This window comes from Sapajus apella, unplaced genomic scaffold (genome assembly GCF_009761245.1).
Source record: "Sapajus apella isolate SASKATOON/1434 unplaced genomic scaffold, GSC_monkey_1.0 scaffold220, whole genome shotgun sequence".
In the NCBI taxonomy this organism is placed as follows: Eukaryota; Metazoa; Chordata; class Mammalia; order Primates; family Cebidae; genus Sapajus; species Sapajus apella.
Genome location: NW_022437160.1, coordinates 620,481 through 647,729, shown reverse-complemented (window position 1 = coordinate 647,729; position 27,249 = coordinate 620,481). Strand labels below are relative to the sequence as shown.

The 27,249-nt window shown below is 53.3% G+C and overlaps 2 protein-coding genes across 2 annotated transcripts; one reads left to right on the top strand and one right to left on the bottom strand.

Moving 5' to 3' along the window:
* Nucleotides 1-1,129: 1,129 nt before the first annotated feature.
* Nucleotides 1,130-13,520, top strand: SYNGR4 (synaptogyrin 4). The gene is made up of 4 exons (XM_032271005.1): nt 1,130-1,330; nt 10,634-10,871; nt 12,757-12,896; nt 13,235-13,520. Exons 1-4 carry the CDS (start codon nt 1,238-1,240, stop codon nt 13,466-13,468), a joined length of 705 nt encoding a protein of 234 aa, XP_032126896.1. The 5' UTR covers nt 1,130-1,237; the 3' UTR covers nt 13,469-13,520.
* Nucleotides 13,521-18,387: 4,867 nt separating this feature from the next.
* Nucleotides 18,388-26,165, bottom strand: KDELR1 (KDEL endoplasmic reticulum protein retention receptor 1). Its single transcript, XM_032271004.1, has 5 exons — nt 25,848-26,165; nt 25,055-25,155; nt 24,536-24,694; nt 20,654-20,906; nt 18,388-19,152 (listed from the first exon to the last, which is right to left on the bottom strand). Exons 1-5 carry the CDS (start codon nt 25,936-25,938, stop codon nt 19,118-19,120), a joined length of 639 nt encoding a protein of 212 aa, XP_032126895.1. The 5' UTR covers nt 25,939-26,165; the 3' UTR covers nt 18,388-19,117.
* Between the last annotated feature and the right edge of the window lie 1,084 nt (nt 26,166-27,249).

The window sequence follows — 27,249 nt, the reverse complement described above, 5'->3', positions numbered from 1 at the left end:
GGCTGAGGTGGCTCCAGGGACCAGGAGGGGTGAGGAGGCGGAAGGAAGGCTGGGCCCCCAGATGACGCAGATTGGCCCTCCAGAGAAGGGGCGGCCCTTTGTCAGGCGGCGTCACCCCGAAACCCCAGCACTCCTATTCCAGGTCGTTAAAGAGGAGACTGCGATACTAAGAAGGTAGCCCAGTGCCTAGGCCTGGCCTCATTCTAAGGTTCCCTGCAAAAACGAGGTCCCGACTCCCAGCTAAAGGAAGTGCACTTTCATTAAAATGGAGCTGAATTCGAAAGGGAGGCCCCTATTCTGGGAAACAGCCCCAAATAACAGGGAAAGGCTGAAATATGCCCTGATACCTGGGTTCTCCATGATGGGTCCTGTCACCCCTAAACCTAAAAGGGATTCTTCGGGTTCAGACCTCTCAGGGGCTCTGACCTCAATGGCGGTACCCCATAGGCCCCAGAAAATCCCACCTGCGTCCTCTCACAGAGGGACCCCTTCCTTCTTTGACCCCTTCTGCTCCTGGGTCACAGGATGTAGTCCCCAAATATGCCAGCCCTCCCCTGCACTCCACCTCTGGGACCCCTGGCAGCCCTCTAACGCCACAATTCTCTCAGCCCACATTCCTGATTTCTGGAACATGAAGCAGTCCCTTCACTTAGTCCCCCACTCCTGGAACCCCCAGAATCCCCCTCACCCCAGCCCTCACCTGTGGAATCATCCATAGACCCCTTAACCCACACCTCAACTCAGGGTACCATCAGCAACTCTCACACTGCACCACCACCTCTCCAACCCCCAGCAACCTCCCACCCCACACAACCCATTCCTGGGACCCCCCACCTGTACCCCTATCCTATGCCCCCCACTCCTGGGGCACCCAGAAGCCCCCTCAAGACACAACCCCATTCCCTGCAACCCACCTGCACCCCCATCCTATGTCCCCCACTTCTGGGGCCCCTGGCAGCCTCTTCATCCCACACTCTGACTCCGAAGAGGCCCAACAGCCCCCTCACCTCACACAATTCCATTCTGGGGACTCCCCCCTACATCCCTACCCCATGTCCCCAATCCTGAGACCCCCGACAGCCCCTCCACCTGCGCCCCTGACTGGCATCCTCCATCTGTGTCATCCCGCAGCAGTCGAGCCCAGGGCCGGCCTGGAGCCCCAGACAGCAGCGTCTAGCAGACAGTGCCCAGCACCCCGGCTCCCACCTCCCAGTGCCCCCAAAGGAGAGCAGCTGCCATGCACATCCCAGAAAGCCTCCAGGACCTGGCCAACAGCAAAGCCGTGCAGTTTCTGAAGAGGCCCAAGACCATCACTCGGGTCTTCGAAGGGGTGAGACCCTATCCTGGCCAGCCTGTGCCCCTGGGTGACAGGAACCAGGAGCTCTCAACTCCCAGACACAGTGTGGGAGGAGGGGGGCAAGGAAGGGGTCAGACGAGGAAACAAAGCAGCAGGGACCAAATACTGACACCACCTTTACCCGAGCACCCCACTATGGACCCAGTGCTACAGAGGCACTTATGGACTCTCATAGTAAGGAACAGGCCTCAGAGTAGGTGCTGTGAGTCCCATCTCTGAGATAAGAAAACTTCGGCTCAGAAAAGTTAATTTTTTTTTCAAAACAGTCTTAATTAGCCAGGCATTGTGGCGCACACCTGTAATCCTAGCTACCGAGGAGGCTAAGGCAGGAGAATCCCTTGAGCCTGGGTGGCAGAGGTTTCAGTGAGCGGAGATCATACCCCTGTACTCCATGCTGGGCAACAGAGCCAGACTCCATCTCAAAAAAAAAAAAAAAAAAAAAGAAGAAAGAAAAAGAAATAAACAGTTTCACTATGTCACCCAGAGTGCAGTGGCTTGATCTTATCTCACTGCAACATCCACCTCCTGGGTTCAAGCGATTCTCCTGCCTCAGCCTCAAGAGTAGCTGAGATTAAAGGATTAAAAAGAATCCGCCGGGCGCGGTGGCTCACGCCTGTAATCCCAGCACTTTGGGAGGCCGAGGCGGGTGGATCACGAGGTCAAGAGATCAAGACCATCCTGGTCAACATGGTGAAACCCCGTCTCTACTAAAAATACAAAAATTAGCTGGGCATGGTGGCGCACGCCTGTAGTCCCAGCTACTCGGGAGGCTGAGGCAGGAGAATTGCTTGAACCCAGGAGACGGAGGTTGCGGTGAGCCGAGATCGCGCCATTGCACTCCAGCCTGGGTAACAAGAGCGAAACTCCGTCTCAAAAAAAAAAAAAAAAAAAAGATAGGGTTTTGCCATGTTGCCCAGGCTGGTCTCGAACTCCTGACGTCAAGTGATCTGCCCTCCTTGGCTTCTCAAAATGCTGAGATTACAGGTGTCAGCCTCTGCACCCAGCCTAAGTAAATTTTTAAAATCTGGGCTGTCCAGTGGGGTAGCCACAGCCACATGTTGCTACCTCCCTTTGCACTAATTAAAAATAAGAGTCCAGGCCACATGCGGTGGCTCACGCCTGTAATCCCAGCACTTTGGGAGGCCGAGGTGGCTGGATCACCTGAGGTCGGGAGTTTAAGACCAGCCTGACCAACATGGAGAAACGCCATCTCTACTAAAATCACAAAACTAGCCAAGCGTGGTGACATGAGCCTTAGTCCCAGCTACTTGGGAGACTGAGGCGGGAGTTTCACTTGAACCTAGTAGGCAGAGGTTGTTATGAGCCAAGATATTGTGCCATTGCACTCCAGCATGGGCAACAAGAGCGAAACTCTGTCTCTAAAAAAAGAGTCCATTCTTCAGTCACAGTGGCTACATTTTACATGCTCAACAGCCACATGTAGCTGGGGACTCTCAAATTAGACAGTATAGGCAAGGTGTGGTAGTTCACACCTGTAATCCCAGCACTTGGGAGGCCGAGGCGGGCAGATCACGAGGTCAGGAGTTCGAGACCAGCCTAACCAACATGGTGAAACACCGTCTCTACTAAAAATATAAAAATTAGCCGGGCATGATGGCAGGTGCCTGTAATCCCAGCTACTCAGGAGGCTGAGGCAGGAGAATAACTTGAACCCGGGAGGCAGAGGTTGCAGTGAGCCGAGATTGAACTGCTGCTCTCCAGCCTGGGCGACAGAGGGAGACGCCGTCTCAAAAAAAAAATTAGCCAGGCATGGTGGCGCAAGCCAGTAGTCCCAGCCCCCACTTAGGGGGCTGAGGCTCGAGAATGGCTTGGGCCCAGGTGTCGGAGGTTGCACTCCAGCCTTGGTGACACAGTGAGACTCCATCTCAAAAAAAAAAAAAAAAAAAATTAGTGTAGATATGGAACATTTTCATTTCTATGAGATAGCATTGGCTAAGGTCATGCAGTAAAAGGCAGGGAGGGGCAGGATTCAAACTCAGATCTGTGAGATACAAGAGCCCGTTCATTTTCCACTTTCCGGTTGAGGGAGGAGGAGGAGAGGAACAGGGGCTGGGGCCTCTAGGAAGAGAATGCGGAATGCAGACCTGAAGTAGCAGATGTGGGGTGGTCACTGTGTGCTGGGGCACCAAGCCAGTGTTCATTTCATCATCACCACATTCCCAAAGAATCTGGACACCTGGAGTCAAATCCTCATTCAGCCGAGACTTTGCTGTGTGATCTTGAGCCAATCACTGCTCGTCTCTGGACTTCAGTACATGAAGGGTTGGGGCTGTGGCTCTGAGCTTTCACCTGTGCTCCTTCCATTGCTCTCCTTTAACAGAACTGGAAACTGAGGCCCAGGGAGATGATGAGACTTGATAGAGGTCTTGGGAGTAGGTGGGGTTCCCCGGCTGAAACCCAGGGTCTCCACTCCCAGAGTCCTAATCCAGAGTATCTCCTCTCGGCTCCTTCTAGAGCCTCAGGTTGGAGAATGAACAAACAGGCCTGGAATCCTGGCTCAGCCAAGTGCTGTCCATGCAAAGTGGCATACTGCCCAGCTTATACCTCGGCCAGGCCTGGCGTAATTACCAGTAGCAGCACCTTTCGTTCTCTCTCTTTTTTTTTTTTTTTTTTTTTTTTTAAAGATGGTGTTTCACCATTATGGCCAGGCTGGTCTTGAACTCCTGACCTCAGGTGATCCACCCACCCCGGCCTCCCAAAGTGCTAGGATTACAGGCGTGAGCCAGCGCGCCCGGCCACGCACCTTTCATTCTCAAAAGTGCCCCTTTTGTTTGATGGCCTGCATAGGTGACATGGTCACCCTATGTCTGTGTGACCTTGAGCAAGTTACTTGATTTCTCTGAATGTCTCCATTCTCTCATCTGTGAAAAGAATATCCTAATACCCTACTCCTAGAAAGGACGGTTGTGAAAATGAAACAAATTAATGCCTGTAAACTGATTTGCATAGGCAGGGCAAGTAATCTTTCCTTAGTGACTTTTTTTTTTTTTTTTGAGACTGAGTCTCACTCTGTCACCCAGGTTGGAGTGCAGAGGTGCCATCTCGGCTCACTGCAACCTCCGCCTCCTGGGTTCAAGTGATTCTCCTGCTTCAGCCTCCTGAGTAGCTGGGATTACAGGCACATGACACCACACTTGGCTAATTTTTGTATTTTTAGTAGAGACGGGGGTTTCACCATGTTCGTCAGGCTGGTCTCAAACTCCTGACCTTGTGATTAGCCCACCTCAACCTCCCAAAGTACTGGGATTACGGGTGTAAGCCACTGCACCTAGCCTATTTTTTATTTTTTTATTTTTATTTATTTATTTATTTTTTCTTTTTTTTTTGAGACAGAGTCTTGCTCTGTCACCCAGGTTGGAGTGCAGTGGTGAAATCTCAGCTCGCTGCAACCTCCACCTCTCAGGTTCAAGCAAATATCATGCCTCCCAAGTAGCTGGCATTACCAGCATGCGCCACCACACCCGACTAATTTTTGTGTTTTTAGTAGACATGGGGTTTCGCCATGCTGGCCATTCTGGTCTTGAACTCCTGACCTCAAATGATCCACCCACCTTGGCCTTCCAAAGCCCTAGAATTACAGGTGTGAGCCACCGTGCCTGGCCTTAAATAGGGATTATTATCAAAACAAATCATTACTTGTGAGTGAGAAGAGGGCCTAGGATGATCGGGACTTGTGTTCGTTGTCCTCCCCCTGGGAAAGAGGGGAATCTTGCAAACCACATCCCAGCACTGGATCCTTCCCCAGTGTTAGCTCCTCTGCTCCTCATCACAACCCTGTGACACAGGCATTCTGATCCCTGTTTAACCCAATCGGGAAACTGAGGCTCACAGAGGTTGAGTGACTTGGCCAAGGACATCACCCAACTGGTGAGCAAGTCCAACTTTGATCCACCCACCCGTCTGGAAAGCCTCAGAAGGCAGGGCGGGTGGCAAGGGAGAAGGAAGCTCAGCTGGTGTGGACTGGTGCGGGGAAAGGGAAGGAAGAGCCGCCGACCATGCCAGACGTTCTGGTCACGGACTTTGCCCGCTGCCTCCATCCGCCCTCCCGCCCTCTTCTCCTTCCCCCCTGGCCTGGCTCCTCAGTAGGGAGTCTCTGGGCAGCTGGTGCTCTTGTCCTTGCTGCTGCCTGCCAGCTGGTGCCTTAACTGATTAATCTTTGCTCCCTCCCTGGGGACAGGCCAGGGAGGGCATGGAAGGAGTTTGGACTGAGGCTTCAGAGGGAGAGGGTCCCTCCAGCCCATATGAGCCCCTGCTCCTCAAATCTCCAGTGCCCCAGGCTCATGCCACAGCCCAGTGTTTTGGAGGTCGGTGGACAGCCAGCCCCCTGCCTAGATGTCAGGAGGGCTGGATTCCAATCCCCCTTCCACCGCTTACTGACCTTGAGAGGATGCTTCCCCTCTCTGAGCAAATCACAAGAATGACCATTTTCCTGAGGACCTACTAGAGCCAGGCCCCTACCCCTACATTCCTCCTTTTCATCACATAGAAACAGGCTGGGAAACTGAGGCTCCAAGAGATAAGTGATTTGCCCAAGGCCATACAGCTGGCACAGTCAGACACGTCTGGCTCTTTCCACGCCACCATAATGGCTTCGATTTATCACCTGTGAAACAGAAATGAATTAATAACCTCTCCCACGTGGGGCTGGTGTGAGGTTCCAGGGAGGTAATGCAGGTAACATGAATATGGGCTCAAAAATGATCGATGTGCTTTCCCGTCCTCCACCTGGCTCTGCCTCAGACCAGCAGGGCAAGACACTCCCCGTCTATAGACTCACTCCTTCCAAAATAGGGAGAATCATCTTACAGCCTCCCTCCCAGGGTCGCTGTGCAGATCCAGTGAGATGATGGATGTGAATACCCTTGGTTATTGCCGAAGGGCGAGGCACAAACAGGGAGTCAGGGTGTTGCTGTTGTTGTTGTTCACAGAAGGCAATTAAGGCAAAGGAGAAGGGAGGATGGACGGAAGCTGAGGAGTTTAGGGGTCAGTTCTTTGCCTCCTCCATCTGAAGGGCAGGGCAAGAGCCAAGACGAAGCCAAAGTCATTCACTCTGAACATACATTTGCTGAAGTCCAGTCTAGTGCTGGGTGCTGGGGACAGAGAGAAGGGGCCGGGCTGCTGGGTGCAGTGGCTCATGCCTGTAACCCCAGCACTTTGGGAGGCCAAAGGGAGCGGATCACCTGAGGTCAGGAGTTCAAGACCAGCCTTACCAACATGGAGAAACCCCATCTCTACTAAAAATACAAAAAATTAGCAGGGCATGGTAGCACATGGCTGTAATCCCAGCTACTCAGGAGGCTGAGGCAGGAGAATTGCTTGAATCCAGGAAGCGGAGGTTGTGGTGAGCCGAGATCATGCCATTGCACTGCAACCTGGGCAACAAGAGCAAAACTCCATCTCAAAAAAAAAAAAAAAGATTGGGGGGGACAGGCAACGTGACTCATGTCTGTAATTCTAATGCTTTGGGAGGCTGAAGCAGGAGGATTGCTTGAGGCCAGGAGTTTGAGACCCACCAGTGCAACATAGCAGTACCGTCTCTACAAAAAAGTAAACATTAGTGAGGCTTGGTGTTTTGCACTTGTAATACCAGCTACTCAGGAGGCCGAGGTAGGAAGATCGCTTGAGCCCAAGAGATCAAGGCTGCAATGAGCCATGATCATGCCACTGCACTCCAGCCTGCCTGTGAGACAGAGTGACACACTGTCTCGAAAAAAGAAGAGTCCTGTGTAGAGCCTGTCCAGAAAGAGTTCCAAGTCTAATGAAAGGGAGATTTTCTTTTCCTTCTTTTTTGAGACAGGGTGTCAGCCTGGAGTGCAGTGGTGAAATCACAGCTCACTGCAGTCCCAACCTCATAGGCTCAGGTGATCCTCCCACCTCAGACTCCCAAAGCACTGGAATTATAAGCATGAGCCCCACACCAGGCCGAAGGGAAGATTTTCAACACTCTGATTCCCTTGGCCTACCCACCCCCAACCCCAGCCCGTATCATCAACACTGCCAGTTCCAATCAATCACCAAGTCCTGTTTTACATGCGAAATATTACTGAATTCCCCAGGGCTCTGGCCTCAGCATTACTCACCTGGGCCTCCCCACCTCCTCTCAGGTGTGTTGGCCTCTTGTCTTGCCTACCTCCAGTCCATCAGTCACATGACCCCAGAGGGTGCCTCTAGTCCCAAGGTCTGACCCTGGCTGTCCCCCCACAGAATCCTCCCATTCATAACATTGAATGCTTTCCATGGCTCCCTAGGTCCGGCTCCTGGTCCTGGTGTTCCAGGCCACCTAGGGTCTGGCTACCACCCACTTTTCTAGCCTCATCTCACACCAAAACCCTTCAGTGAGTTTCCCTCTTATCTCTGAAGTTGCCAGTGCTGTGACATCTGGCTTTTCCGTGTGCTGTCCACCCAGCTGGGAATGCCCCTCCTCCTCTTGTCTGCCCGAGAAACTCCTTGTTCTTTAAGGTCCAGTACAGAACTCACCTTAAATCCAGCCCTCAATCTGGCTTCCACCTTGACTCTCTCCCCAACCCCAGGCCCCAGCTTCCCCCCTGGCCTCTCAGATTCCAAGCTCACCCCCTCCAACCCATCTTCACACAGAGGGTCTTTCTACACCTACACCCAGAGCTGCCCCTGCCCGTCCTCTGCTTACAGCCCTCTGTGGCTCCCTATTGTCCTCCAGATGGATTTCTCATTCCTCAGCCTTTCTCATTCTTCAGTACCCCTCGTAAGCACTGCCTCATCCAGAAAGCCCTCCTAGATCAACGCCCCCCTTACCCCCATCTACATAACAGCTTGTGTTTGTCTGGCACGGACCTGCCCTGCTGCATTGTGACCATCTGGGACAAATCATTGGGGCTTCAAATGTTCACTGAATTTCGTTGATAGGAGCCCCTGCCCTCAAGACACCTGGTCCAGTGTGAGGTAGGAGAGCAAGGGGTCACGGGCAGACTCAGGAGCTAGGCTGCTTTGGTTCAAATCCAGGCTCTGACACACACTGACCAGCTGACTTTTTTTTTTTTAAGACAGGGTCTCACTCTTGTCACCCAGCCCGGAGTGCAGTGGCACAATCAGGGCTCACTGCAGCCTCGACTTACGGGTCTCAAGTGACCTTCCTACCCCAACCCCACAAGTACCTGGGACTACAGGTGCATGCCACCACACTGAGCTAATTTTTTTTTTCTTTTTTTTTTTGTAGATACTAGATCTCACTCTGTTGTCCAGGCTGGTCTCCTTAGCTCAAGCAATTCCTCCCACATTGGCCTCCCAAGTGTTGGGATTACAGATGTGAGTCGCTGTGCCCAGATTTAATGTTTGTTTGTTTTGAGACAGAGTCTTCCTCTGTCACCTCGGCTGGTGTGCAGTGGCACGATCATGACTCACTGCAGCCTCAGCCTCCTGGGCTCAAGTGATCCCCCTGCCTCAGCCTCCCAAGTAGCTGGAACTACTGGTACATACCACCACATCCAGCTATTTTTTTTTTTTTTTTTTTTTGAGACGAAGTCTCACCTTGTCACACAGGCTGGAGTGCAAAGGCACGATCTCGGCTCACTGAAACCTCTGCCTCCCAGGTAGAAGCGATTCTTCCACCTCAGCCTCCCAAGTAGGTGGGACTACAGGCGCATGCTGCCACACCCAGCTAATTTTTTGTATCTTTAGTAGAGACAGGGTTTCACTGTGTTGGCCAGGCTGGTCTTGAACTCCTGACCTTGTGATCCACCCACCTCAGCCTCCCAAAGTACGAGATTACAGGTGTGAACCGCTGCACCTGGCCTTAGCTATTTTTGTTTTTAACATTTTTGTAGAGACTGGGTGTCGCTCTGATGCCCAGGCTGGTCCCGAACTCCTGGCTTGACACGATCCTCCCACCTCAGCTTCCCAAAGTGCCTGAATCACAGGCATAAGTCACCTCGCCCAGCCATTGGTCAGCTAACTGGGTTCAGCCAACTCCTTATCCTCCCTGCGCCTCAGTTCCATTATCTGAAACACAGAAGGGCCTGTGTCCTAGGGTGGCCATAAGGATGACCAGGGTGAGTGTGTGTAGAGTGTTTCCATGGTTTATTTAGCAAATACACATAGAAGACAGGCATGGACGCAGACAGTGCACCGCAGAGACCAGAGGGTCAGGGTTGCCAGATCAGTGTGGTATTTGTCTAAAACAAAATCCTGAAGCCAAAAAACAAGGCAAAATGTCCACATGTGTTAGTTTGGGCAGCCGACCCCAGGTGTTTCTTATGTTTCTCTTGGAGCTTTTCTGTATGCTTGGACTGTTTGCAACTTGAACGTAAGAAAGGAATTGGGCGCAGCCAGGTGCGGTGGCTCACACCTGTAATCCCAGCACTTTGGGAGGCCGAGTTGGGTGGATCACGAGGTCAGCAGTTCAAGACCTGCCTGGCCAACGTGGTGAAACCCCATCTCTATTAGCTGGGCGTGGCGGCGTGTGCCTGTAAACCCAGCTACTCAGGAGGCTGAGGTAGGAGAATTGCTTGAACCAGGACCCGGGAGGCAGAGGTTGCAGTGAGCCGAGGTTGTGCTACTGCACTCTAGCCTGGGCTACAAAGCGAGACTCCGTCTCAAAAAAAAAAAAAGAAGGAATGGGAATTAGCGAGGCCAGGAGGAAGGAGACAGAAGTCACAGAGGGAAGGGCTGCAAGTGCCTCCTCTCATTTAGTCCTCGGAACTACCCCGGAGGGAAGAGCTGAAAGGCAGAGACAATAATCATGACTGCAAACACTGATTCAGCAATTCCCATGTCCCGGGCACCGTGCCAAGCATTTTATGCGGGTACCTGGGTTTGGTGGCAGAAGGAGAGTGTGGAGGAGGCAGGGGTGAGTGGGGAGAGATGAAATTGGAAGAGTGAGGGGAGCAGAGACTCTGCAGGGCCTCCAAGGCCAGGCTTCAGGGTGGGACTCAGTCCTGCAGCACTAGGGAGCCATGAGGGGGTATGGGCAGGGAGGGGCAGGATGTGGAAAGACTCCACTGGGACCGTGGGGGATGTGGGCTGAGGTGGAGGAGACTGGAGGCAGGGAGGCTCTGAGGAGGCTGGGGCGAGGGCCGAGGGGAGTGGACGAGGCCTGAGCCAGAACGGAGCAGAGGGGACGAGGGGCAGGAAGCTGAGGGCTCTGACACTGTGACAATGACAAGGAGGGATGGGCCCAGACAGCCCAGTGACTGGGTGTGCGGAAAGACCACAGCACCAGGGAGGAAGGAGGAGCAGCTTTGGAGAGAGGCTGAGCTCCTCTCTGGCCCGGGGAATCCACAGGTCTTCTCCCTGATCATCTTCTCCTCCCTGCTGACTGACGGCTATCAGAACAAGGTGGAGTCTCCGCAGCTCCACTGCATTCTCAACAGCAACAACGTGGCCTGCAGCTTCGCCGTGGGAGCCGGCTTCCTGGCCTTCCTCAGCTGCCTGGCCTTCCTCGTCCTGGACACCCAGGAGACCCATATCGCCGGCACCCGCTTTAGGACAGCCTTCCAGCTCCTGGACTTCGTCCTGGCTGGTGAGCCCCCAGGATCCCCCGACCCAGAGCGGCCCTCCTCCTGCTCACAGCCCTCCAGGCTCCCCAGGGCCTCCCGGGCACAACCCTTCACCACCCAGCCGGCCTTCACCTTGACTGTCCTCCCAGCAGGAGGCATCTGACCACACATGGCCCAGAGCTTCCCACTGCCCTGGCACCTGCTGTCTCCCCCTGGGGGATTATTACTCCTCCCTCAGACCTGGGTAGGGGGTCACCTCTTCTGACCCTCAGGAAAATTCTAGCAGCTTCCCTTCTGCCCTGTGCTTCCTTCGCATTCGCTTCCCTCATTCACAGAATATTTCTTGAAAGGCCACCACCCAGTGGCAGGAAGCGGGGTTCAGAGCATGGAGCCAGACAGACCTGGGTTGGAAATCGCCCCAGCGCCTCCCCGCCCTGTGGGCTTGTGCAGCTCTCTTCCCCTCTCTGAGCATCAGTAGAAGCTGGCATGAAATCCCTTACCTGGCAGGGGCTTTCTGAGGATGAAATGAGATAAAGGAGGTCTATAGTAATGCCGACGGCTACTGGGTGCCTCCCACGAGCCAGGCGCAGACAGAAGGGCTCCGAGCGCCTCCTCTCCTTTAGTCCTCAGAACCACCCCAGGAGGTAAGTCCTGTTCATATTCCCATTTTACGGAGGAGGAAACTGAGGCTTGATGAGGTGATGTAATGGGTACCCAGCTACTGAATGGCAGGTCACACACTTCAATGCAAAGTCTTGCCTCGTAACCACTACCAGGCACTCCCAGTGGAGCCTGGCACACGGCAAGTACAAAATGTGTGTCCTTTTTCTTTGGGGCCTGACCTTCTTCCTCTCAGTCAGCTTGATCTCAGCTCCTCGCCCCCACCACTCCTCCTCCCCACCAGGCCAGTCCCAGTGACTTAGGGCCAAGACACCCCTCGAGGGTCATTGAATCTATGCTGTACAAGAGAATGCCCTGTGAGGGTGGAAATGTTCTTTTTGTGTGTGTGAAGCAGAGTTGCACTCTGTCGCCCAGGCGGGAGGGCAGTGGCACGATCTCGGCTCACTGCAACTTCTGCCTCCAGAGTTCAAGCGATTCTCCTGCCTCAGCCTCCTCAGTAGCTGGGACTACAGGTGCCCGCCACCATGCCCGGCTAATTTGTGTATTTTTAGTAGAGAGGGTTTTGCCATGTTGACCAGGCTGGTCTTGAACACCTGGCCTCAAGTGATTCGCCCGCCTCAGCCTCCCAAAATGTTGGGATTACAGGCATGAGCCACGGCACCCGGCCTAAAATTCTGTGTTGAATAGAAATTTAAACAGCTGCATGTGGCCAGTGGCTCCTGTATTAGACAGAAGCTCTACTCCAGCTGCTCACTCTAGGGAGGGCTTTGAGGGATTGGAGAATAACTTGTGGGAGATGTGTCAACATAGAAGCTAATAAAAATTTTTTTATTTTATTTATTTATTTATTTATGTACTTATTTATTTTTGAGACAGAGTTTCACTCCTGTTGCCCAGGCTGAAGTGCAGTGGTGTGATCTTGGCTCTCTGCAACCTCTGCCTGCCAGGTTCAAGTGATTCTCCTGCCTCAGCCTCCCAAGTAGCTGGGATTACAGGCATGCGCCCACCACCATGCCAGGCTAATTTTGTATTTAGTAGAGACGGGGTTTCTCCACGTTGGTCAGGCTGGTCTCAAACTCCCGACCTCAAGTGATCCACCCACCTCAGCCTCCCAAAGTGTTGGGATTACAGGGGTGAGCCACCGTACCCCGCCAAAAAAAAATTTTTTTTTTAATGACTTGTGGGAGGTCATGCAGCAAGACCACCAGCCCTATCCTTCTCATGCCTCAGCAGCCCTGCCTGAGCGAGCTTTCCCCCTGCCCCTCTTCTCTCCCTGTGATGCCACAGTTCTCTGGGTAATTGTCTGGTTCGTGGGTTTCTGCTTCCTGACCAACCAGTGGCAGCATTCGTCACCCAAAGAGTTCCTTCTGGGGAGCAGCAGTGCCCAAGCGGCCATCGCCTTCACCTTCTTCTCCATTCTTGCCTGGGTGAGGACAAGCCCCTCTACCACCCCTCCCTAGGAGGGGCATCCTCTGCAGGGCAGGGTTGAAAGGGCTAGAACATTCCTGCTCTCACTCAGCTCCCCTGGGAGTCAGGGGTAGGGGGGCTCCCCCAAGACTCCACTGGTCCCCTCCAAGTGCCCCTTCTTCTGAGCAGCCACAACCCAGCATCAGGGCCCGTGCTTCGGCCCGGGGTCCCTGAGCAGTGAGCAGTTCAAATACCGGGACCCTTCTCTTCCTCCCAGGCTGGTCCCCAGCCCAGTCCCTCTCCTGACCTGCCCAGCCCAGCCCAAGTCGGCCTTCAGCACGTCCTTTTCTGCCCACAGATATTCCAGGCCTACTTGGCTTTCCAGGACCTCCGAAACGATGCTGCAGTCCCATATAAACGCTCCTTGGATGAGGGTGGCATGGTGCTAACCACCCTCTCCCCGCCCTCCGCCACCAGCCCTGTGAACGCGCCCACCGCTGGCCCCAACAGCCTGAATTATGCCAGCTCTGCCCTGTCCCCCGGTCTGACCACTCCAAAGGGCCCCCGCCTCGCTATGATGCCTGACAATTAAATATCCTTATCCACATCAGTAAAGAGAGAATCCTCCCTCCAGAAGGGTTTCTGAAAACAGCCTTCAGTCCTTCTCATATCTGTTCCGCTCTGGTCCCTTGAGTGACAAGGGTGGGAAAGAGTCCCACTAGTTCACCTCTGGGGTCTCTGCACTGGGTCACATTTCCATACCACCTCCTGGCACCATCACTGAGGCACCACCTTCATAGTGATGGATTGGAGGTGGAGAGAGGAGGGAAGCGCTTTTTCGAGGCCTGCTTCACACTAAGTCCTGTCAAGCCATTACTCCTGGAGTCGCCACACTGGCCAGGGGAGGGAGGCACAAGGCGCTCCACGTTTTTTTTTTTTTCTTTTTGAGACAGTTTCACTCTTGTTGCCCAGGCTGGAGTGCAGTGGCGCAATCTCAGCTCACAGCAACCTCCGCCTCCCAGGTTCAAGCAATTCTCCTGCCTCAGCCTCCCAAGTTGCTGGAACTACAGGTGCCTGCCACCATGACCGGCTAATTTTGTGTTTTTAGTAGGGACAGGGTTTCTCTATGTTGGTCAGGCTGGTCTTGAACTCCCGACCACAGGTGATCTGCCCACCTTGGCCTCCCAAAGTGCTGTGATTAGAGGCATGAGCCACCACGCCCGTCAAGGGTACCCCATCTTACAGTTGAGGAAGCAAAAGTTCAGAGAGAGAAAATGCTTCCAACTTTGGAGAAAACACCGAGAGGAAAGGCCAACAATGGGACCTAGCCCTGTCCCTCAAGCCCGAGCCCAAGCCCTCTCCCTCCCCACGGTGACCAAAGACTAAACCACGCTGTGTGAGGAGTCCGTGAACCAGGGTGCTGAGTCTGTGAACGAGAGTCAAGGGAGATCCTTGTCTTCAAATAGTTCAAAGACTATCTTCGGGGAGGAGAGGTTTTTATTCTAGGAGAAACCCGGTGGTGAGTGGGAGACTCATGCACAGGCCACAAGCGTTCCTACCTGTAGGAGCCAGGCAGGTAACCCCAGTGGGTGAAGTGCCTACTAAGGGAGTGGCGGGGACAGGGCTATGTCCAGGAGGGGCAGCCTCCACTCTGCACACATTCGGTAACAGGGCCTCTTTTGTTTTTTTCCTGAGATGGCAACTCCCTCTGTAGCCCAGACTGGAGTGCAGTGGTACAATCATAGCTCCCTACAGCCTTGGCCTCTTGGCATCGAGCAATCCTCCTGCCTCAAGCCCCCAAGTAGCTGAGACTACAGTTGTGTGCCGCCACTCCCAGCTCATTTTTCAATTTTTTTGAAGAGATCGGATCTCGCTATGTTGCCCTGGCTGGTCTTGAACTCCTGGGCTAAAGCACCCCTCCTGCCTTGGCCTCCCAAAGTGTTGAGATTATAGGCATGAGCCACCATGCCTGGCCAGCCTGGGATTTCTAGAATAGTGCTGTCCACCTGAAATCTGATGTGACACCCAAGGGGAGTTTAAAATAGCCTAGTGGCCACATTGAGAAAAGTAAAACAAGGCTGGATGCAGTGGCTTACACCTGTAATCCTAGTACTTTGAGAGGTGGAGGCAGGCGGATCACTTGAGGCCAGGAGTTCAAGACCAGCCTGGCCAAATGGTGAAACCCCGTCAAAAATTAGCCAGGTGTGCCTGTAATCCCAGTCACTTGGGAGGCTAAGGCGCAAGAATCACTTGAACCTAGGAGGCAGAGGTTGCAGTGAGCTAAGATTACACCTCTGCACTCCAGAGTGAGGCTCCGTCTCAAAAAAAGGAAAGAAAAGTAAAATGAAACAAGTGCAATTAATTTTACTATTTTATTATGTCAATATATCCAAAGTATCATTGCAACATGTAATCAATGTAAAAATTATTAGTGAGGCATTTTACAGTCTTTAGTACTAAGGTTTTGAAATCCATGGTGTATTTACACCAATAGCACACCTCAGTTTGGACTCCTCAGGTTTCAGGGGCTCAACAGTCCCACATAACTACTGGCTACCCCACCAGACAGGGTAGCTATAGAAACTCCAGTTTTTCTACAACAGTTTGGACATCCATTTTGTGGGGGCCTTTAAAATGTGAAATCAGGCCAGGCACAGTGGCTAACACCTGGAATCCCAGCATTTTGGGAGGCCGAGATGGGCAGATCACGAGGTCAGGAGTTTGAGACCAGCCTAACCAACATGGTGAAACCCAGTCTCTACTAAAAATACAAAAATTAGCCAGACATGATGGCGTACGCCTATAAGCCCAGCTACTCAGGAGGCTGAGGCAGGAGAATCACTTGAACCTAGGAGGTGGAAGTTGCAGTAAGCCAGGATTGTGCCACTCCACTCCAGCCTGGGTGATAGAGCAAGACCCCATCTCAAAAAAAAAAAAAAAAGTGAAATCAGTGGGCAACAAATGCAAAATAAACACAAATGTTGTGCAGGCCAAACAAAACACACCTGTCTGGGACAATCGTGGCCTGCAGAGCACTAGTTCACAAACCAGACGAAAGGATGTGAGACCTAGGAATCAATGCTGGAGTCCATTAGTCCTTTTCTGGAGGCTTCCCACGTGGCTGGCCCTGTACCTGGATGTGTAGAAATAACTGTGTTCTCACTGGGCATAGAGAGAAAACAGCAGCATAGAGAGAAAACAGCAGCAGCGCAGTGGGACAGGAAGTGTTTCGACGCAGAAATGGGAGGACTCTGAACGCTAGGTGTCCCAGTGGGTAAGCTTGGGTGTATCACTTACCATCTCTGGGCCCAAGTTGCATTGGCTGTAAAACTAAATTGGACCGGATTTTTAGTTTTTTTTTAGAGACAGGATCTCTACTCTGGAGGCTGAGGTAGGAGAATCACTTTAACTGAGGAGGCAGAGGTTGCAGTGAGAGAAGATCGCACCACAGCATTCCAGCCTGCCCAACAGAGTTCAACCTGTCTCAAAAAAAAAAAAAAAAAAAAGAGATGCCTTGGGCTGAGCAGGCAGCAATACAACCCCCTTCTTCAGTCAGACACAGCAAGCGAGCAGCTCCGCTCCTGTGTTTTCCATACTGGGCTTTCGGCACAAATCTAAGCAGAAGGTCCCTTGGCTTAAGAGAAAGAAACAAGGCCAGGTGCGGTGGCTCACAACTGTAATCCCAGCACTTTGGGAGGCCGAGGCGGCCGGATCACGAGGTCAAGAGATCAAGACCATCCTGGCCAACATGGTGAAACCCTGTCTCTACTAAAAATACAAAAATTAGCCAGGCGTGGTGGTGCACACCTGTAGTCCCAGCTACTTGGGAGGCTGGGGCAGGAGACAGAGGTTGAGTGAGCCGAGATCACGCCACTACACTCCAACCTGATGACAGAGTGAGACTCTGTCTCAAAAAAAAAAAAAGAGAAAAAAAAAACGAAAACCACCCAGCATTGGTTAAACACACAAGCTCTGGCATCACAAAGCCCAGGTACAAAGCCCACCTTTACCACTCACCCCTCTGAGCCTGTTTCCTCGTCCACAAAGTGCCCTCTCTGTAGGGATACCATGAGGATGGCAGCAGTCCATCCGCGTCACACATAGCGCCTGGCACATATCAAGTGCTCGGGAAACGCCAGCTCCCTGCCTCCTCAAGCTTCCAGAGCCAGCCTACAGGGAAGCTGCAGGCAGTTACACAGAGTTTAGGAAGGTCTTAGAGGACATCTAGGAAGCTTGACTTGGTCAAGGGTCAAAAATCCAAAAGCCTGCAAGAGCCAGGCAGGTAACATAAGTGAAGAAAATGGGCCAGGTGTGAAGCCAATCTGGAGAGAAACAAGGAAAATATTTCACTTCCCTTTCAACTCCACAAACAAACAAAAATAACCACACGGCGTCAGCCCAATAATAAATGGTAACAAGCCTGCAGCCAAGTCCTGGGGGCTGTGGTGAAAAGAGCTGCGTCCCATCCATTCAGATCCAGCCATCTGTTGCCACCCAGAAATGAGGACCCAGCATTGTTAGACTGATGGATTTATTTTCAAGAGAAGCCAGAAATCTAGATTCTAGACTTTAATGTGAAAATCTGGTTTTTAAAGGCTAGAGACCCATTCCTTTTTTTTTTTTTTTTTAGAGACAGAGTTTCACTCTTGTTGCCCAGGCTGGAGTGCAGTGGCGTGATCTCGGCTCACCGAAACCTCCACCTCCCTGGTTCAAGTGATTCTCCTGCCTCAGCCTCCCGAGCAGCTGGGATTATAGGCACCTACCACCATACCCAACTAATTTTGGGGGTTTTTTGTTTCTTTATTTGTTTTGAGATAGTCTGTCTCTGTTGCCCAGGCCGGAGTGCAGTGGTTCGATCTCAGCTCATTGCAACCTCCGCCTTCCAGATTCAAGTGATTCTCCTGCCTCAGCCTCCTGAATAACTGGGATTATAGGCGAGCACCACCATGCCCAGCTACTTTTGTGTATTTTTAGTAGAGACAGGGTTTCACCATACTGGCCAGGCTGCTCTCGAACTCCTGACTTGGTGATCCACCTGCCTCGGCCTCCCAAAGTGCTGGGATTATAGGCGTGAGCCACCGCACCTGGCCTAACTTTTGTATTTTTAGTAGAGATGGGGTTTCGCTGTGTTGGCCAGGCTGGTCTGGAACTCCTGGCCTCAGGTGATCCAACCGCCTCGGCCTCCCAAAGTGCTGGGACCATAAGCGTGAGCCACCACGCCCGGCCGATGCTCTTGAAGGTCCTCTGTAACCCTAGGGGTTTCGAGAACCATCAGACAAGTTCTGTGCCAAGGTAAGAAGACTCTTCCAGATTCTCTCCAAAATCTCTTCCCCAGCAGCACCATGAGGAATTGCACAGCTGAAAGTCTTGGGGGACCCAGTTTCTCCTCTTCGTGCTCCTCCCAGGCCTCGTCGCCTGCAGATGGTCAACAAGGCAAAATCGGAAGCGGAAAAGGGGCAGGGGCAAGGACCCCACACGCACCAGAGAAAACAAGGCAAGGAGCAGCAAAAGAAAGGTTTCATTTTCTTCTGTTTATTTCAAGAGAACAAAGAATCAACCGTCAGTTCTATACAAAAACATGGTGTGAGAGCCACGGTGACCCTCGGGTCAGCCCACTTCCCGAATGTAAGCCCTGAGCCCCCATAATTTGCCAAAAAACCAGAAGAAGACCAAAAAACTCAAACTCTGGGGGAAAAAGTATACTATGAAAAAAATCAAAGGAGACCTTCCTGGGCCTCCCTTTCTCCCTATCCCCAACCTAGAAATTTAAGGGCGGCTGTGGTTCATGGCCATGGCAGGAGGTGGGGCAGATGGGTGTCGGCAGATTTAGTGTTTGGCAACCAGTGGGGCTGGGGGTGGGATCTGGGAGGGAGTGAGGGGCCTGGAGAAGGGAAAAGATCTTGGACCCTGCCCCGGCCCATGGGGCACTCAAAAACAGTTTATAAAAATTGGGGCCACAGAGTAGAAGAAAAAACGAGTCATCAGAATCAAAAAACTAAAGAGTGGAAAGATTTTTTTTTCTTTTCTTCTCTAAAAGGCAAAAAACTACAAACAGCCCAAGTCCTGAGCTCCCAAAGACCTGGGTCCTCCACTGTCCCCCTGAAACCCGGCAGGAGGCGGGATGGGGAGCGCGAGAGGTGGGTTCTTAAAAAAGTCACCCCTGGATGGGAAAGCTCTTCATCGTCTGCTGCCTTCCTCTGCCTCCCGCCGCTGCCGAGGAGAGAGATGGCAAGGACCAGAGCTACGCCGGCAAACTCAGCTTCTTCCCCTTTAGGACTGTGAGGAGAAAAAACAAGGAGGGTGTTACTGCTGGGGCCCCCACAGGGAGGGGACAGTCTCCCACAGGCAGAGCAGGGCCTGCATGCTAGATGGGCAGATCCTCAGGGAGGGAGGTCCCCCAGGACTCACAGATACATTCCTGGTTGATTTCGTTCCAACCCCTTCTCACTACCAGCAATAGTGATCTTTTTTTTTTTTTTTGGACGGAGTTTCGCTCTTGTTACCCAGGCTGGAGTGCAATGGCGCGATCTCGGCTCACCACAACCTCCGCCTCCGAGGTTCAGGCAATTCTCCTGCCTCAACCTCCTGAGTAGCTGGGATTACAGGCACGCGCCACCATGCCCAGCTGATTTTTTGTATTTTTAGTAGAGATGGGGTTTCACCATGTTGGCCAGGATGGTCTCGATCTCTTGACCTCGTGATCCACTCGCCTCGGCCTCCCAAAGTGCTGGGATTACAGGTGTGAGCCACTGCGCCCGGCTCTTTCTTTTTTTTTTTTTTTTTTTATAGACAGAGTCTCGCTCTGTCACCCAGGCTGGAGTCCAGTGGCGTGATCTCGGCTCACTGCAACCTCCACCTCCCTGGTTCAAGTGATTCTCCTGCCTCAGTCTCCCAAGTAGCTGGGACTACAGGCGCCCACCACCACACCCGGATAATTTTTTGTATTTTTAGTAGAGACAGGGTTTCACCGTGTTGGCCAGGATGGTCTCTATCTCCTGACCTCCTGATCTGCCTGCCTTGGCCTCCCAGAGTGCTGGGATTACAGGCATGAACCACCACGTCCAGGCTTTTTCTTGAGACAAGCTCTCACTCTAGTGCCCAGGCTAGAGTGCAGTGGCACACAGCTCCCTGCAGCCTTGACCTCCTTGGCTCAAGCAATCCTCCCACCTCAACCTCCCACAGGCATTCACCACCATGCCTGGCTAATTTTTTTATTTTTTATAGTGACAGGGTCTTGCTGTGTTGCTCAGGCTGGTCTGGAACTCCTGGACTCAAGTGATCCACCCGCCTTGGCCTTCCAAGCCCAGGCCTGGGATTACAGGCCTGAACCACCGCACCCGGCCAATTCTCTTTGTTTACTTGTTCATTCACCATCTCCCGCACCAGAATAAAAGGGAAGAGGAGGGCTTTGTCTATCTTTTCTCATACTGCTGGATCCCCAGAGCCTAGCATCTGGCTGGGGACAGAGAAGGTACTCAATACATTTGTTGAATGAATAAATGAATGAACCTCAGTGGGCCTGAGTCCCTGCCCTGCCTGGCCACCACTCAAAGCAACACGGGGGCTAAGGACAGAAACTCCTTAGTTCTTAGGGAGGCAGAGGCTAACAGTCTGAATTCCTAAAACGACAGTGTGCCTGCGACCCCCAAAATCAGAAGAAGAGACCCTCCCTCCCTTTCATAAGACAGAGGTAAGGAGACAGACCCCAGGCCCCAGGGAAGGCAGGAGCTGAGGAAAGAGGAGGCTCCCTTCCAGCCCATCCCCACATCCCGGCTACCTTTGGTGATATAGAGGTAGAAGAAATCGCAGTAGAGGACTGTCTGCACCAGGCCTGCCACGATGGCAATGAGGTCGAAGAAGCCCTCGAAATGGTAGCGCCAGATCCAGTTGAAGAGATAGAGTGTGCGGTAAACGCCCAGCGCAAACAAGTAGTGGCTGGTGATGGTCTCCGCCTCGCCGGTCTTGCTCACCATGAACAGCTGCGGCAAGATGGCCACCGACTCCAGGTAGATGGAGAAGGTCCAGAGGATCTGCAGAGAGGCCCGGGACAGGATGAGGTGGGAGGGGACAGGGCGGGAGAGAAGGCAGAGGAACACATTGCAGTTACGGGGCAGTGAAGGTGGAGAGAGAAGGAAGGCAATCCAGGCACCACCACGTGCCACAGCTCTGCCTGTTACTGGAATCTCTGATTTAATCATCACCATGGCCCAGCAAGGAGATCCTATGATTAGCACACTTATTCTACCAATGCAGAAACACACCAGAGAAGGTAAGACACTTGCCCAAGACCATGCAGCCAGCAAGCAATGATTTGAACCAAGGATTCGTAGTGTCTGCTCATGAACACTCCGTAATTGTGCCTCTCTGAATGGCAGGCTGGGGTGCGATCTTGTCTTGGAAATTTCCCTTCTTTTTTCTTTCTTTCTTTTTTTTTTTTTTTGAGAGGGAGCCTTGCTCTGTCACCGAGGCTGGAGTGCACTGGTGTGATCTTGGCTCACTGCAACCTCCGCCTCCTGAGTTCAAGCGATTCTCTTGCCTCAGCCTCCTGAGTAGCTGGGATTACAGGCACGCAACACCATGCCTGGCTAATTTTTGTATTTTTAGTAGAGACGGAGTTTCACATTGTTGGCCAGGCAGGTCTCAAACTCCTGGCTTCAGGGGGTCCTCTCCCTCGGCCTCCCAAAGTGCTAGGATTACAGGTGTGAGCCACCATGCCAGGCCCACATGCCATTTCTTGCAGCAAGTTGCATTTGCTGTTCCCAAAGCAGGAAAAGCTCCACCCCTACAATGTCACACATCTGCCTCCTCCATATCCTCGAAGCCTCAGCTCATCAGTCACCTCCTGAGAGGGCCCCTCCCTGGCCATTCTTCTCCCAGGACTGTCACATCACCCCATCTTATCTCCTTCCTGGCGACTCACACCAGAAACTGAGCACCATGGGGGTTGGGATCCCACTTCTTGTTCACTCCGAGGCCCTGGCATGGAGGACAGCTCCTGAATGAATGAGTGAGTGAGGATCTATAAAGGAGTCCCCATGTGCTCAGCACAGGCCACCATTTAGGGAGCAGTGATGACCACCATTCGTGGGCAGGACAGGACATCATGGGACAGGGAAGAAGACACTGCAGACATCTGCCAGCCCCTTTTCAGTCCCCAGCTCCCTGAAAGTTCCACCTGGGGTGATCTGTGAGCTGCAGGCACACTGAAACCTCCCCTCAGAGAGCAAAGCCAGGTGGCAGGTGTGGCTGCTCGGTTGTCTTGGTTTCCAGGAGGCAGGTGGGGAGCACCAGGACGTGGTCATAACAACACATGCTTTTCCAGCATTTACGACACCCAAGGCACTGGCCTAAGCCTTGGCCCCATAAGGTAGGTACACTTGTCATCCCCATCATACAGATGAGGAAACCGAGGCCCAAGGGATGAGAAACATGTCCAGATTCCCACTGACGCAGGCGGAGTCTAAGACCTGCTCCCAGAATCCTCCAGAATTCTCCAGAGAGGCTCTACGCAAGCCAGGTTAGTTGAGGCTACTGGGAAACGTACCCATTAAATTGATGCCTGCTCAACTCTTACCCCTGGGGTTGCCCTTAGGGAACAGCCACAGCTTAGGGAGAGATGGAAGGTCTGTTGCTTTTTTTTGAGACAGAGTTTCATTCTTGTTGCCCAGGCCTCCACTTCCCAGGTTCAAACGATTCTTCTGCCTCAGCCTCCTAAGTAGCTGGGATTACAGGCATGCACCACCATGCCAACTAATTTTGTATTTTCAGTAGAGATGGGTTGGCCAGCTGGTCTCAAACTCCCGCTCAGGTGATCCGACCACCTTCGCCTCCCAAAGTGCTGGGATTACAGGTGTGAGCCACCTTTCCTGGCCTGGTCCATTGCATTTTTATCTATTCCATGATATCTGAATTTTTAAAGAATATTTTCCTTATGCAGGGCATGGCAGCTCACTCCTATAATCCCAGCACTTTGGAAAGCCAAGGTGGGCGGATCACTGGAGGCCAGGAGTTCAAGATCAGCCTGGTCAACATGGAAAAAGCTGTCTATCCTAAAAATACAAAAAAAAAAAAAAAAAAAAAAAAAAAAAATGGGTGTGGTGGCTCATGCCTGTAATCCCAGCACTTTGGAAGGCCAAGGCAGGTGGATTGCGAGGTCAGGAGATCGAGACCATCCTGGCTAACACTGTGAAACCTCATCTCTACTAAAAATACAAAAAATTAGTCGTGTGTGGTGGCACGAGCCTGTAATCCCAGCTACTTAGGAGGTTGAGGCAGCAGAACTGATTGAACCTGGGAGGCAGAGACTGCCGTGAGCCAAGATCACACCGCTGCACTCCAGCCTGGGGACAGAGTGAGACTCCATCTCAAAAAAAAAAAAAAAGAAAGAAGAACAAGTATCCAAGTACCAGAGATGGGACTAAACATTCAGTCATTGAACACTGACATTGCACTTCCTACCTCATGCCAGACACTGTGCTTTTTATTTTTTGAGACAGAATCTCACTCATGTCACCCAGACTAGAGTGCAGTGGCATGATCTTGGCTCACTGCAACTTCTGCCTCCCAGGTTCAAGCAATTCTCCTGCCTCAGCTTCCCGAGCAGCAGTGATTACAGGCGCCCACCAAGACGTCCAGCTAATTTTTCACAGTTTTAGTAGAGACGGGGTTTCACCGTGTAGACCAGGCGGGTCTCAAACTCTTGACCTCAAGTGATCCACCGGACTTGGCCTCCCAAAGTGCTGGGATTACAGGTGTCAGCCACTGTGCCTGGTCCACCGTGCTTGATTAATATCAACCTCCCATTTGAACCCTATGACATAGGCACTGATTCTCTCCATTTTACAGACAAGGAAATTGAGGCACAGGGAAGTTACGTGATTTGCCCAGAATCCCATACCTGCTCCATGACAGAGGCAGACCCCATATCCTTACACTCTAATTCCAGAGTCCTTGTGTGTTTTGCCACCAGGCAGTGCTACAAAATCTAAGTAAATCCTCAATGACCTGATCACAACTTTGCAAATGAGGAAACCCAGGTATAGAGAGGTCAAGTCACATGCCCAGGATCATGCTAATAGAAACTAGTAGGTTTGGGGCTGGGCGCGGTGGCTCTTGCCTGCTATTCCAACACTTTGGGAGGCTGAGGCAGTTGGATCACCTGAAGACAAGAGTTTGAGACCAGCCTGGCCAATATGGTAAAACCCCATCTCTATTTAAATACAAAAAAAAAGTAGCCAGGCATGGCAGTGTGCGCCTATAATTCCAGCTACTCAGGAGGCTGAGGCAGGAGAATTGCTTGAACCCGGGTGGCAGAGGTTGCAGGGAGCTGAGATCGTGCCACTGAACTCTAGCCTGGGTGACAGAACAAGACTTTGTCTCCGAAAAAAGGAATCCCTAAGCCTCAGTTTCCTCATCTGTAAAATGGGGCTGTTGAGAAAAGTGATGAGTTAATGTTCAGGAAATTCTTAGGGCAGCGACAGACATACAGCGAGCCCTGCTGCTGTTGCATTAATTTCCTCTGACCCAGAGCCCATCCTAAGTTCCTGAAATGAGGCAGTTTGGGCAACCCCTGCAAAGGGAGGCCTGTGAGAGGGTCTCCTGTCACAGCTACTCTGCCACAGCCATCTCCCCAAATAAGGAGTCACAGCAAGACACTTACCTCCAGAGGGGTGAAGTCATGATTGACCAGGAATGCCAGGATGGCCGTGGGAACGACAAGGAACTCCACTCTGAATGTGTCATGGTTCCCATCGTAAGTAGCTTTGAATTTGCTATAAATCATCCAGACCGTGGTGAAGGAGCAGGCTATATAGACCACCTGAGGAGGGGGATGATGAGAAGGGGCCTCAACTCACAGACCAGGGCCTGTGCCCCAGAAGGCTCACACCCAGGAGTCCAGGCCCCCAGCACCTCCTCCCTCAGACCCAGAAGTCCAGGCCCCAACCCCTCCTCCCTCAGACCCAGGAGTCCAGGCCCCCAGCCCCTCCTCCCTCAGACCCGTTAGTCCAGGCCCCCAGTCCCTCCTCCCTCAGATGCAGGAGTCCAGGACCCCAGCACCTCCTCCCTCAGACCCAGGAGTCCAGGCCCCCAGCACCTCCTCCCTCAGACCTAGGAGTCGGGGACCCACACCGGCTCCTCTGCCTCAGGGGGTCCCAGAGAGGTGGAGTGGAGCCTCTACCTTCATGCAGGTGTTGTAGAGTGAGATGTAGTTGGTGAAAAGGTCCAGATATCGGGCAGTGAACACCACAGCAAACAGGACCTGGCTCTTCCCTGAAATTCCTGTGGTCCAGAGAAAGACAGAGAGAGACGGAGAGAGGAGGCTGGGGATGGGCTGCATGGGCAATAAACTCAGGCACAGCGCCCGGGACCAGCCTGGAGGCAGCTCTGGAGTGCAGCTGTCCCCGGAGGCCTCCCCAGCCCGCCCCGCCTGAACAGGGCTCTTTCCCACGGCCCACAGCCAGGGGGCAGCCCAGGTCCCTGAAGCTACTCCAGCCCGAGGCTCCGTCCCAGACTAGGCCTCATGCCCACCCCTTGCCCCCTCAGGGTCCTCCTGAAGTCCGAACCCGAGGTGGGGCCTAGGGAGAACCTACCCTGACCTCAGCCCCCCGATCAGGTCACCTCCCTCCCGTTCCCTTCCTGGCCGCCACGGTCCACGTCACCAACTCACAGCCACCTCCCTGCCTGCCACGGTTCCCTGTTCCCGGTCCCTGAACCCTGGGGCTGCCCGGATTGGGGCTGGGGATGGCTGAATTGGGGGCCTAAAGACATCCACATCAAACTGTATGCACCCCTGCCAATCTGGGGGAGGAAGCTGATCCCCTGGGGACCCAGAACGTGGAAGAGAGGTCCCCAGCAAGCAGTGGGAGGAGGAACCTGTGTCCCAGTGTCCCCAAACCGTTCCTAAGTCCTGGGACGCCCCCCAACCCCCACCCCCAATCTCTCTCCTTCGCCAGCCCTGGTGGGCCTCTCACCTGCACACGAGCGGGACTTCCAGATTTTGAGCAGTAGCAAGATGATAGCGAGGAGGTGGGAGAGGTCTCCCAGGAATCGGAAGAGATTCATGGCTGGGGGGGCCTGGCAGGGCTGAGCGGGAGGGAGGCAGGCTGGCGGGGGGCTGCCCCCCGAGGCTGCTGGTCTGGCCGGGCGGATGGGCTGGGGGGATGGGAGAGGGACCCTAGGTGCGCTCCGCTCCGGGGAGGGGACTCTGGGAGGGGGGAGAAGAGGCTGGAGCTGGCGGCCTAGCAGGAGCTGGGAAGAGGGAGGAGAGCGGGAGGGGGAGGAGTCCGGGCCGGGAGGCTCCGCCCCCGAGGGCGGGGCCCGGATCCCAAGCGCCCCCTATCGCCCATCTCCTGCCTTGTCGTGGCGGCGGTACCCCTTAGGGGCTACCCCTTAGGAACTTGGAATGGTCGCATGGTTCTTAAGTGCCAAATCCGGCACCGGCTCGCACAGGCAGTCTGTGTCTCTGGAAGGTACGCAGTCCAGTACACCACCCTCAGCCCTAGCAGGGATATAGAGGCTGCCTTCTGAGCCTGAGGGACCTGGAGGCTCAGCTGCCAGTTTCTGCCCCTTGCAGGCCCTTTGGGGCCAATCCCCCAGAAGATAAGAAAGATACCCCCCCACACACACTTCCCACCCTAGACCCAGGACTCAAGGTCCAGCCCGTTCATCAGACCCAGAAGTCCAGGCCCCCCAGCCCCTCCTCCCTCAGACCCAGAAGTCCAGGCCCCGAGCACTCCCCCCATCAGATCCAGTGGTCCAGACCCCAGGCCCTCCTCCCTCAGACCCAGGAGTCCAGGCCCCCACCCCCTCCTTCCCCAGGCCCAGGAGTCCAGGACCCCTGGCTCCTCCCTCAGACCCAAAATCCAGGACCCCAGCCTCCTCCCTCAGACCCAGGAATTCAGCCTTTCCAGCCCCTCCTCCCTCAGACCCTGCTGTCCAGGACCCCCAACCCCTCCTCCCTCAGACCCAGGAGTCCAGGCCCCTAGCCCACCTCTTTCCTAGGACCCTGTTCCTTGGAACTTAGGGTCCCATCCCCACCATCTTATGGTTCAAACTTCCTGACCTCAAGAATCTAGATCTACAGTTTCTTTCTCCCTTTGCGACACACAAAATTAGGCCCCAATTTTCTTCTTTTTCAAGAATGTGTACCTCACCATGCTCTCCAGACCTTGAGGATGAAGGAAACAAAAGCCCCACCCAGGAGGCTCAATGCCAAAACTCTGACCCAAACTACCTCGGGAGCCCCTGGCCCTGGCTTCCCCACTGCTCCAGAATTTCTGCCCTGCCTACACACACACACCCTCTCCCACCCTCACACCCCCCTCCCTCAGACCCAGGAGTCCAGGACCCCCAACTCCTCCTCCTTCAGACCCA

Coding starts and splice junctions, on each gene's coding strand:
- SYNGR4 (XM_032271005.1), top strand. CDS start 1,238: ATGCACATCCCAGAAAGCCTCCAGGACCTGGCCAACAGCAAAGCCGTG. Junction 10,872..12,756: donor CCTGGACTTCGTCCTGGCTG/GTGAGCCCCCAG, acceptor GTGATGCCACAG/TTCTCTGGGTAATTGTCTGG. Junction 12,897..13,234: donor TCTTCTCCATTCTTGCCTGG/GTGAGGACAAGC, acceptor TTCTGCCCACAG/ATATTCCAGGCCTACTTGGC.
- KDELR1 (XM_032271004.1), bottom strand. CDS start 25,938: ATGAATCTCTTCCGATTCCTGGGAGACCTCTCCCACCTCCTCGCTATC. Junction 25,156..25,847: donor GAAGTCCCGCTCGTGTGCAG/GTGAGAGGCCCA, acceptor TCTGGACCACAG/GAATTTCAGGGAAGAGCCAG. Junction 19,153..20,653: donor CTACCTCTATATCACCAAAG/GTAGCCGGGATG, acceptor TTCTCCTCACAG/TCCTAAAGGGGAAGAAGCTG.